The sequence below is a fragment of the Branchiostoma belcheri genome, unplaced genomic scaffold (assembly GCF_001625305.1).
Source record: "Branchiostoma belcheri isolate BF01 breed outbred unplaced genomic scaffold, Haploidv18h27 scaffold98, whole genome shotgun sequence".
In the NCBI taxonomy this organism is placed as follows: Eukaryota; Metazoa; Chordata; class Leptocardii; order Amphioxiformes; family Branchiostomatidae; genus Branchiostoma; species Branchiostoma belcheri.
Window position 1 is genome coordinate 855,538 of NW_017804664.1, and position 11,463 is coordinate 867,000.

An 11,463-nucleotide genomic window follows, 5' to 3' on the forward strand; every position below is an offset into this window, starting at 1 on the left:
TTCCTTATTCAAACTTTAAACACGAATAAAACAAACAAAACAGGACTATTTTAAACATTTCCTGTAAGACTGCCTACAAATTGTAAATTAAACACACTGATGTAACAGCCAACAGCTTATATTTTTACTTCACCAGCATGTCCTGATCCAACCTGAAATTTCATCACTGGGTAACTAAAAGTAATTTTCAGCAGGAATCCCGATGCCCGGGAATTCCCCTGTGGAATTCCTGATTCCCCCGCCATGCCGTACTCGTGTTATTGACTGTGTAGCCGGGCAGTTCAAGGTCACCTGATGACACACCGCAGTGTGCGGCAGGCCTGGATCTCACCATTACACAAACCTGTCACGTACGTACGGGATACGGGCTGGGGCTGTTTATAATACACAGGTACATGATGGGGGTGTATATATGCCACATAAAACTGGGACTGCAGACTGCAGGTATATATGATGCCCTGGGAGATTTAAAGGAAAGGAAAATACATGTGGAGTAAGTGGAGATAGATTTATAATATCACCCAAAACAGATTAACATGTAGAGGGCTCAGGCAGGAAATAAATCTCTCCCCTGTGTCTATACTTGACATATCTCTCCCCTGTGCTTCTAACATGTCAGACACTATGTACATGTATGACTCATGTATCACCATGGCAACAGAGTTTGTCGTGACCATGACTCATGTATCACCATGGCAACAGAACCTGTCAGACACCACCATGACTCATGTATCACCATGGCAACAGAACCTGTCAGACACCACCATGACTCATGTGTCACCATGGCAACAGAACCTACATTGCCATGGTAACATGTCAGTACTGACACACCAGACCCACACCAACATGCACGGTCCCTGATCCATTATTTATGTACCTGTCCATTAGGGGTGGAGACTGGAACTAGACTCCGACTGGGAAATGTACTGGTACTAGAAATACTTAATTTTAGCATTCTGCAGTATTACAGACTAAAAATTCTGTTTTCCAATTCAGAAATACTTTCTGCAGATGTGTTATACATGTATGTCTGCACCTAAACCAATGGCATATACAAATTGCATTTGAAAAATTCAGACCAAATTATTATCAGTCAGTGTTGAATACAGAAGCCCTTAAAGAACACACGTATTATGCTGACACCGTTGAACCTCTAGACTAATTTTTCAGTCTGCAAATTTGCACATTGCTTAAATCTTTCTCTGCAAAATGCAGACTGCAGATGGGCATTTCTATCATGTCCAGGGTGGGAGAAATGGAGGGGGGGGGGCATTTTGGCTTTGTGCCCAAAAAAATCAGCATCTAATTTTCTCTCTCTAAATGGCAAGGAAATTAAACTGTTTATTCCCAGAGCCACACTCATTTATTCTCTCAAACATTTAAGGAAGTAATATTTCAGCAAGCAGAGTTATTTATTACATGCAGACATCATAAAAGCAGAGGGATCGGAAGAAAACTTTAATATCCACTCCATTATACTGAACATACTGAGTGATAAACTGGTCCTCAGGCATTGTTTATTGTGTTTTTTTTAAATCTGAGTATCAACAAATCATGTCTCCTGACTACCAACTTAGCTTCAAAATTAGTAGTAGATGCATGTTTTCTAATAACTACACTAAGATGCTCATAGTTTATACTGAGGAGAAGAATTGGAGTGAGGGCTAAATTGATTTGGCCCTGTGCCCAGAGTTCTGAGTTGAAACAATCAGGGTACAGGTAGGGAGGTTATCTCCTATTCTCAACAGGATATTCATATTAAACTGTTTGTTTTTATAGACAGTCGTGGCTTCTATATGTATATTTACAGTATCGTCTAACACCTGTGTGGTCTTTAGGCTGTGCCAGCCTTGTTATTTTACATTCCATCACAAATTCTCAAAAATTACTTTTCACATTTCATAATTTCTGTATCAAGATCTGCAGGTCTACAAAATTGCAGCAAGAAATCAAAATCATAAATAAATGTTATTTCTCATGTATAACATACATTACACTTTCATTGGCGATTTCATCATTTCTGTATTAATGTCTAGTACATCTAAAAAACTTGCAGCAAGAAATTAAAATCATAAATAAACCTGACGCATAAAAGCATTGCTATTATCTCACTGTGCAGTAATTATGACAAATATTCCCATTTTCCCCGGCTGACTGACCACTCATTATCACAGGCCATTCTTCTCATAATTAACCAATAAATGATTGATCAGCTGGTCCAGTCTCCGGTCTGATTGATTACCAATATTCAATACACCTGATCAGAACCAAGGGCAGGTTTTGTACTAGGTGTTGTAGAGAGACACTGACTAGTGAATTATTGAAAAACACCACGATTTAGTGTCAAAATATGGCCACAATCAATGGAGACCTACTCACACATATGCACATGTACTAATAACAAATTGTCAAAAAAAGACAGGTTGAAATATGTTTAATTTTTCCATTAATAAGCAGCAAAGACCAGGAAACTTTTAGTTTATAAATCCGACATGTTGTCTTGGATTCCACATTTGGTTTGATTTATGTAATCATAATTTAAGGAAACAACAGATACTAAATGTCACAAAGCTGAATGAATAATGTGGTCTGTTGACAGCTACATGTATGTCCCGGGGGATGATACATTATGTGTGATGTTTTGGGGATCATCCATTGTTGTTATGGAGGGACTGTCTCATGTAAGATTTCAGTTTTGTGTTTTATGGTCACTAGTTTCATCTTCCTCTACTATCATTTTCCCTACCAAAAATACACTCAAAAATCCATCAAAATCTATCCAGCTAATGGACTGATACCTTTCCATTGAGGTCTTGAGGGAAGATGTAATACGGGTCAGACAAAACATTTTCTTTATGAGTGAAAACAAATGCATAAATACCAGTACATGTTGTATGTTGTATGTAGTAAAATGTGGGTCAAGTTACAACCCTGTGTCGACCATCATAACATGCCATCTCCACATGCAGTGTAGAAAGTGGTGCTAAATTAATTAGTGTTCCCTGTACAGCTATTCCCTCAATACACAGCTAAACACCTGAGGCCTGGTGTTCATGGTTCACTGGACTCACACTCACAGGGGAGGGAGGGATGGGTGGATTACTACCAGTATTACAATGCATTAATATTATAATAATAAATAAAAGAAAACACATGAAATACAGGACACTTAGAACTGTGTTCTGCTCTAACTATAACTCTTGGCATACTGTAAAAGCATCTAATTACAGGGCTGGTTACATTTTGCACAGAAAGGGAAAGGAGTTTTACTCCACATGATAACACCACTAGCTAGTGTACATGTATGCCTTGCCAAATTGCCTGAAGTAATGTTTACAAATTTCTGTCAATGACTTTTTCAACGTTACAAGGCAAGAATTTCTGCCACTGATCGGGTATACACTATCAGCCTCTTTTCACTAAAATTGTATTATGGTTATTGATGTACAAGCAACAATCCATACATATTGTGTGTCATCTGCTGCACCCAAGTCACTGAACCAGCAGGTAAAAATCAAACATTTACTGATGTTATATTCAGCAGCTACATCTATATTTAGACAGAATTGATCTATTATGTAAATAAATACAGGTAAATGGAAGCACAGGGATGACCTCTATGATGTAAATGGAGTTTTATTCAGTTATGTTCATCTATATCAAGTCTACATTAATATTTTATGATGCCATCCCTGCTACCATTCCACACTGTTATTGTGGTTGACAAGCTTGAAAACCTGTTCCAATAAAAGTTCTACTATAATTGCACATGTCTGGTCCAGTCTATGTCTACATACATACACGTACAGGGTCATAAATTACTTGTTCAACAACAGGGACCATTTGCTAGCTGCTTCATGCAGATGTAAAAAGTGTTCCCTCAGTATACTAGACACAGAGGCTTAGCTTGTGCATCTAGAAACACTTCTACAACACACAAGACCAGATCACCAAGGGTCAGACCTAGAGACTCAACCATCATGAACTGGTACCAACTGAAACCAGCACCTAGAGACCATGTCTAGCATAATAATGGACATAAAACATCAACAACAAGCTTCTGCTGACAACTAACATGATCCAAGGGTCAGACCTAGTGAGCCAATCATCATGAACTGATATCATGACGTGAAACCCAGCACCTAGAAACCATGTTTAATATTATATTAAATTGACATCAAGGTATCAAGGACATAAAATTTTAACATGGACAACAACAAGCTTTTGCTGACAACCAATACGATCCAAGTGAAGTTTATCTGGTGAAATTCTGCCTGTGCAGGCGAGTATAAATAAATTTTCCACCACACCTGTCTGTCTCTACTCGTCCCGTTAACTATCACAGCTAAAACATCTCCAAGCAGATGTTTTGATGGTCACAATACGGTATCAAATAACGGCAAGACAATATCAAATTACCAGGGCAGTATCCAAAATTTGGCTGGCAAAAAAAGGTACCAGTACAAAAAAGAAAGACTGGCAAAATCGCCAGAATCCTGACCCTGTGCTTGGAGAGTACCGCTATATGAAAACATCGACCTGCCCAAAACACTCCCGGCCCCGCCCACAGCAAATATCACTTCTGCGGCACCACTTCCGGGTTAGGGACAATCCGGGGAGCAAAATGCCGGAATCCGGCAGATTTAGGAGCCGGGATTGTTGGTGTGGTTTTTACGGTACCTGGTGAGGTCAGGGTGGAACATATTCTGCGTCAAGTACTAATGAATCGGCTGTGTGGACATGTCATTGGGGAATGGATGGGAGCGAAGCGCGCCCAATACTGCAGATTTTTATTAACCACAAATCGTCAGAATTCACCCAATCTGAGGGTTTAAACCTGGGATATGAACCATAGTAGTCTCGAACTAGCTAAAAATGTTATTTTTGATTAAGAATGGTGGACTAAAGCTTAGGAATTTTAAGAAAATTAAAGGTACTTACGGTCGCCCACCACCGCCTTTAGAGCCATCTTGGATTTGAATGTACAATGGCTCAGTCCACTGAAAAGGGGTGCATTTCTTCAAAATAAAAATGTTTCTACCAGTCAGGTGATAAAGATCTTATATTAATTTATTAAAAAAATTTGAAAGCTCTAAAATTTTACAATATCTACAATAAAAGATACTTTATCTACTTTTTGTACAGTACTGCGTTACTAGTAAATTTCCAAATTAAATGACACCCCTAAAGAGAAGTAGCATCGTCTAACTTGTGATGGTGGGTCACCATGGTCTCTCGCGAGATTTCCCGAGATAATGACATCATCTTTTTCCGTACGGTCAAAGGTCAGACACCCGGATGGGGGATGAACCATTACAACTACGGGTGGGTTTGTGAATATTGAGTGCTTTTCTTTTTCATTCATTCTTTTTTCCCTGGTTTTCAAACAGCAATTGACATGTTTTAAGAGCAAAACATATATTTAAGCTTTTTTTTCTCCATAAACTTTACGTTGACCCTGCCTGTCAACATTTCGAGAAGTTTAATAGAGAAATATATAACAAAATGTGTGAATGATACTAGTAGTTGGTTTCGCATATTGCGATGGATAAATACTTGCTATTAAAGCTAAAGCGCTGTGCTGTTTATACCGGTACATTCATTGCGCGATATTCTCAGAGTTTTAGGTCAGTCCTCTGGAGATGACGTCATCACGAGTGACGTCATAGGCGGAAGTCCCCCGAAGTTTCGGTAGCTCGGGTGAGTAGCCAGAAGCGGCGTTTGCATTTGGACACGTCGCTCGGCCGTGCAAAGGTTCCCGCGATCAGTTTGATCAGAAAGACGGCCAAACACGGTGGGTATCAGAGTTGAACTAGAGATTGCAGATCTACTAGAACAGGGCCTAGGGTAACGTTGCACCCAGGGTAGCCTTAGACCAGCGGCACTCGTGTGGCTCAGACTGAAGGCATGGAGGTGAGTTTCATCAAAAATATTGTTGTCTACTCAGTAATACTGTAAATATAAAAGCGCTTTATATTAACATGTTAAAGCCCTTCCGATTCAAGCAGGGCGTCCTATGCATGTATGAATGTTACATTTTTTTATAGCCAGTTGATATAAAGGTTAAGACGTCCAAAACTTGAGTGGCGTCGCCAGTTACACGTGATGTGTGATACAGTAAATATAGTTACGCAGTCACGCTACCGTACACACCCGTACACCAGACCAGTCAAAGGCTATAAACAGTGTTCCGTATGGTCTGTTGTCAGAACCATTCTTCAGTGTAACTTGAAACCGTGACCCAATGACGTTTAATTTTATGCCATGACTCATAGTCATTCTGGGAACCCTTTACTCTGACTTCCTTGCGTGAACAGAACAAAAATATATTGGAATCCGTGATTTAGCGATGGTTTAAATGATATATGATTGCGTTTGAGCCGGAACATTTCTTACCATTGTTTGCTTTAGCGATGTAAGTTTTCTAGTGTGTTGACACTCAGGTTAAAGTTTATCTACCTTATTGGTACAGGTAGTACGGAATATATGTACACATAATCTATCACTGTCACAGCTGTGTTTGTTTTCCCCATTTTACGGTAGGCGATTATGAAGGCTTTGCAACTCATTACTGACAGGCCCCAGCAGGCCCCTGGTCTAGTTTGGTAGTATTTTTGGACAGTGAACCTACATGTGACCTACATATGCCTGATAGATCCAACCAGCTGTTATTTTGCTCCTTTTGTTACACTGCTTCACCTAGGACTAGACAACAAGCCAATGATTTGGCAACTGATCCTTACATGACATTGTGTACCCAAACACTTAAATTGTTTCCCCTTCTATTACAGTTGCTGCCCCAGTTACCATGGACTTGCAGTAGGTATTGGAAGGTACAGACCAAATTAATAGTTTCAATAGGCTGAAAGTACTCTCAACAATGGAAATCTAGATCTGGTTAAAAAAAAACCTGTTGTGCTTTAAAACCTGGAACATCTGAAGAACAACCCATCATGGGTTTGATCTTCAGCTACATCTGGAGGACTGATGAAGAGGAGCAGGATGCTGAAGAGGAAGAGGAGGAGGATGGTCCATGGAGCCTGCAGGAGCTTCAGCAGAAATGTCGTCAGACACCAGAAGGGCTGATGGAACTGAACCTTCAAAACTGTGGCCTTACATCAGTCCCCTCCTCAGTTTTCAGACTGGAGGAGGTCCAAATCCTGAACATATCCTGGAACAAGTTAACCCACCTAAGTGCAGGTATAGGTGCTCTAAGGCAGCTACAAGTCCTACATGTAGAACACAACCAGCTGAGCTCGTTGCCAGCAGAACTCGCCGACTGCGCAAACCTCGCGGAGCTGCATGCCGGGTGGAACAGCCTGTCCTGTCTGCCTGCCCGGTACAGGAGAATGACTAACCTGAAGGTTCTCAGCCTCTACAGCAACGACTTCAAGTCCCTTCCCGACTCAGTGCCTCTCATGACAAGCCTGGAATATGCAGACTTTGAACACAACAGTCTTAAAGGCCTGCCCATGTCACTGTCGAAAAGCAAGGTCAAGGTGCTTAAACTTGGCATGAACCAGTTTCAGCACGTTCCCCTTGTACTTGTGTCGATGCCTTCATTAGAAATTCTCGACATGTCTGTTGCTTTTGCACGTCAGGAATCACCACAGATTCAGTGCATTTCCAGTTGGTTTATTCTACGTGCTGTGTTAGTAGGTACAGTGCTCAATGCCGTCCAGATGGTAAAGAGATCGAGTCTCTGGTCTCAGCGTTACTTGGCAGGATGGGCTATACTATTACAATGTGTAGGGGTGTTATCTGTATTCTTACTTCGTGTAACATCCCCTTTCTTTACAAAAAGATGTTAGTTTCTTTCTCTTTAAGTTTCATGCATTATCACTCTTAAACTGGCATGCATTATCACTAAACTAGAAATCTATCAGAGTCCAGTGTCCGTATTCGTTGTCCATTCTCAGGTTACAGTTCATTCACAAGTTCAAACGATCTGGTTCCTTGACCGTTCGACCGGATCGCGTGACGTACGGTGTTGGCGTTGTTGTTGTTGTATCGGCTGTCGACTCTGCTGTTGCTGGAGCTGTTGTTTCCTCATCTGTTGAAGGTTTTGGTTCTTCTGTCGTTTCGCGGATGTGCTTTCGGTTTCTCCTGTACTTGGCTCCGTCGACTTCTACTTCGTACGATCTCGGCGACACACGCTCTACAAGTGTGCCACTCCTCCACTCGGCCGTTTTCCGGTTTGGTGCCACTTCTACTCGCACCTGCTGTCCCGGCTGCAGTGGTGGAAGACTTCGTGCTCCCTCGTCGTAGCGCCTCTTTGTTCGGGCTTTTCTCTCTGTGATGCTGTGGGGTACGTCCTGTACCACCTTTGGCTCCAGTGCTTTTGTCATTATTGGTACTGGTGTTCTCGTTCTCCTGGACATGAGCCTTTGTGCTGGGCTACTGTCCTGTCCCTGTGTTGGCGTATTCCGCCATCCTAAGATGGAGATCCAGGGATCTTTTCCATCTGCCGCTGCCTTTTTCAACAGGTTCTTGGCTATTTTTACTGCTGATTCAGCCTTTCCATTTGATTGGCTGTGGTACGGGGAAGTTGTTACATGTCTGAAGTTCCAGGTCTTTGCGAATTCCTTGAACTCTTCTGATGCAAACTGGGGTCCGTTGTCGGTAACAACTTCCATGGGTATTCCATGTCTGCTGAAGTTCTGCTTGCATTTGTGTATCACATTCCTGGCTGTGGTATTCTGGTGTAGCTCGTCTAGCTCCCAGTAGTCTGAGTAGTTATCCACTGTTACCAGGTAGTGTTGGTTTCCCAGTGTCATCAGGTCCATCGACACTCTGCTCCATGGCGTCGTTGGAGTTGGATGCGGCATGAGCGGTTCCCTCTGCTGCTTCGGCTGATAGGTCTTGCAGACGTCACATCTTCCGATTCTTTCTCGCAGTTGTGCACTCATCCCTGGCCAGAATATGGTTTCTCTGGCTCGTCTGATACATGCTTCTGCTCCTTGGTGGCTGGCATGTGTCTTCTGTATCATCTCTTCTCGCAGCTCTGCTGGGATGACTATCGCTTGTCCCTTGTATATGATGTCATCGTGCATGCTGATTTCATCTCTGAAGGTCCAGTAGTCTCGGATTTCTTTCTTCAGCTGCGTTTTATTGTCTGGCCATCCCTTCTTGATGGTCTTCTTCAATTCTTGCATGACTTCATCTCGCTGAGTGTGTAGACGCACACGGTCTAACGTCATATCGGACACTCGGATGTACTCAGCGGGTTTCACTTCTTCAATTTCTCGATCCTCTCTCTTTGCTTCTTGGATCTTGAGTATCTCATACTCGTCTCGTCTCGTCTTGCTCTCTGTCTGCGTCAGGTATGCTCTTGATAGCGTGTCAGCTATGTGCATCTCTGTTCCTTTGCGGTAGATAACCTTCAGGTGATATTTCTGCAGACGCAGGAGCATTCGTTGCAACCTCTTCGGTGCGTCAAGGAGAGGCTTCTTGAAGATCACTTCCAAAGGCTTGTGATCTGATTGTACAGTTACCACTTCTCGGCCGTGGATGTACTGGTTGAACTTCTGTGCTGCAAAGACAATTGCTAAGCACTCTTTCTCTATCTGCGCATAGTTCTGTTCTGTCGGGGTTAGAGCTCGCGAAGCATACGCTACCGGGCGTCCTTCCTGCAGGAGCGCCGCTCCAAGTCCCTTGTCGCTTGCATCTCCCTGTATGGTCACCTCTTTCTCTACGTCGTAGTATTGTAGTACTGGCTGTGCTGTCACCAGCTTCTTGATCTCTTCCACTGCTTGGTCATGTACAGGTAACCATGCCCATATGGCATCTTGTCGGTCAGTCGACGCAGTGGTTCACAAACGTCGGACAGATGTGGTAGGAACTTCGCCAAGTAGTTCACCATACCAAGCAGTCGTTGTACAGCTCTGACATCGTCAGGCGTTGGCATTTCCACAATGGCCTTAACCTTCTCTGGGTCTGGTCGCAGGCCTCTTGCTGTGAGGAGCTGTCCCATGTAGGGTACTTGCTTCAGTTTTAGTCTCATCTTCCTCTTGTTCAGTTTGAGATTGCTCTCTCGTGCTCGCTCGAGCAGTCGGCTAAGGTTCACGTCATGGTCTCGGTCGGCTTCTTCGTCTGTGTCGCCACAACCAAACACTAGGATGTCGTCTGCTATGACATCTACACCTTGGAGACCTTCTAGCACTTCGTGCTGTCTTCTCTGGTATTCCTCTGGAGCCGTTGAAATCCCAAAGGGCATTCTCAGCCATCGGAATCTCCCAAATGGCGTCCAAAACGTCGTGAGGTAGCTGCTTTCTTCATCTAATTTGACTTGCCAAAATCCGTCTTTGGCATCGAGTACTGAGAACACTTTGGCCTTGGCCAGCCTTGGCAGTACTTCTTCTAGTGTTGGTATCTGATACTTTGGTCGGTGGAGTGCCATGTTGAGATCCTTGGGATCTAAGCAGATCCTCATCTTCCCTGGCTTTTTGACTACCACCATACTGGAGATCCAATCTGTAGGTTTTGTGACTCTGGCGATCACGTTCTTCCTCTCTAATTCTTCGATCTTCGCTTTTAGTTGTGCTTTCAGAGGAACTGGTACGCGTCTGGGTAGATGTTGGACTGGCTTGACATCCTTGTCAATCTCTATGTGATACTCTCCAGGTAGGCATCCCAATCCTTCAAAGACATCGGTGTATTTCTCTACTATCTGTTCTGTGGTGCTGACATGGTTGACCGTGTTGAGGGTGATCAGTCCTAACATGGTGCATGTTTCAGCTGATAGTAGAGGACTCTGACGTGTCTTGACAATCTGGAACTCCAGGTCAATGACCTTGCTTTGATGTATCGTCTTCAGGACTCCTTGGCCCACTGGCTTCAGGATAGAACCGTCGTACAGCTTCAGTCTTGCCCTGCTTGGCGTCGTCCTCTGTCCATACTTCTTGAAGTCAGCTTCGCTGATCACAATTGCAAGTGGCTCCGGTGTCGATCTGACAGCGTAGTGTTTTTCCTTCGCTCATCTTCAGGTCGACGTACCATTTCCTGTCATTGCATGACACTGTACCTACAGTGTACACTTCTTCGTCCTCTTCTGCCACGTTGCCTTGTATCATGTGTATCTTCTTGCTGCCTGCTTTGCAAACTCTGGCGAAGTGGTTGGGCTTATCACACTTCGCGCATTTCTTTCCAAATGCTGGGCATTTACTCTTGTCTTTAGCATGGTATTTTCCACAGTAACCACAGTTGGCTTCTGGCATCTGCGTCCTTCTGTGTGGCTGCTTAAACTTCGTCTTGGCTTGGCCTTGGCTTCGACTTGGCCTTGTCTTGGCATAATGCACGGTCTCTGCCCCATTGCTCTGCATGGCCTTGAGTTGCTTATTCGTTGTCTCACTGGCCTTACATTCTTCTAGTGCTGCTTGTAATGTGAGATTCTTCTGCTTCAACAGCCGCATTCTCACTTTGTTGTCTCGAACTCCAAGCACGATTCGGTCTCGCAGCATCTCA

The 11,463-nt window shown here is 43.3% G+C and overlaps 2 protein-coding genes across 2 annotated transcripts; one reads left to right on the forward strand and one right to left on the reverse strand.

The window, feature by feature from the left end:
- The first annotated feature begins 6,953 nt into the window (after nucleotides 1-6,953).
- LOC109461963 (leucine-rich repeat-containing protein 40-like) lies at nucleotides 6,954-7,811 on the forward strand. The gene is made up of 2 exons (XM_019758443.1): nucleotides 6,954-7,579; nucleotides 7,805-7,811. The coding sequence occupies exons 1-2, from the start codon at nucleotides 6,954-6,956 to the stop codon at nucleotides 7,809-7,811; spliced, it is 633 nt and encodes a 210-aa protein (XP_019614002.1).
- Nucleotides 7,812-7,931: 120 nt separating this feature from the next.
- Nucleotides 7,932-11,411, reverse strand: LOC109461964 (uncharacterized protein K02A2.6-like). Its single transcript, XM_019758444.1, has 3 exons — nucleotides 11,028-11,411; nucleotides 9,865-10,936; nucleotides 7,932-9,751 (listed from the first exon to the last, which is right to left on the reverse strand). Exons 1-3 carry the CDS (start codon nucleotides 11,409-11,411, stop codon nucleotides 7,932-7,934), a joined length of 3,276 nt encoding a protein of 1,091 aa, XP_019614003.1.
- Nucleotides 11,412-11,463: the final 52 nt, after the last annotated feature.

Bases quoted from the DNA above. Each gene is read 5' to 3' on its own strand.
- LOC109461963 (XM_019758443.1), top strand. From the start codon at position 6,954: ATGGGTTTGATCTTCAGCTACATCTGGAGGACTGATGAAGAGGAGCAG.
- LOC109461964 (XM_019758444.1), bottom strand. From the start codon at position 11,411: ATGCGGCTGTTGAAGCAGAAGAATCTCACATTACAAGCAGCACTAGAA. The intron at 10,937-11,027 runs GTAGGTACAGTG...TCGACACCGGAG, and splicing joins AGGACGAAGAAGTGTACACT to CCACTTGCAATTGTGATCAG. The intron at 9,752-9,864 runs GTATGGTGAACT...TACATGACCAAG, and splicing joins AGCTGTACAACGACTGCTTG to CAGTGGAAGAGATCAAGAAG.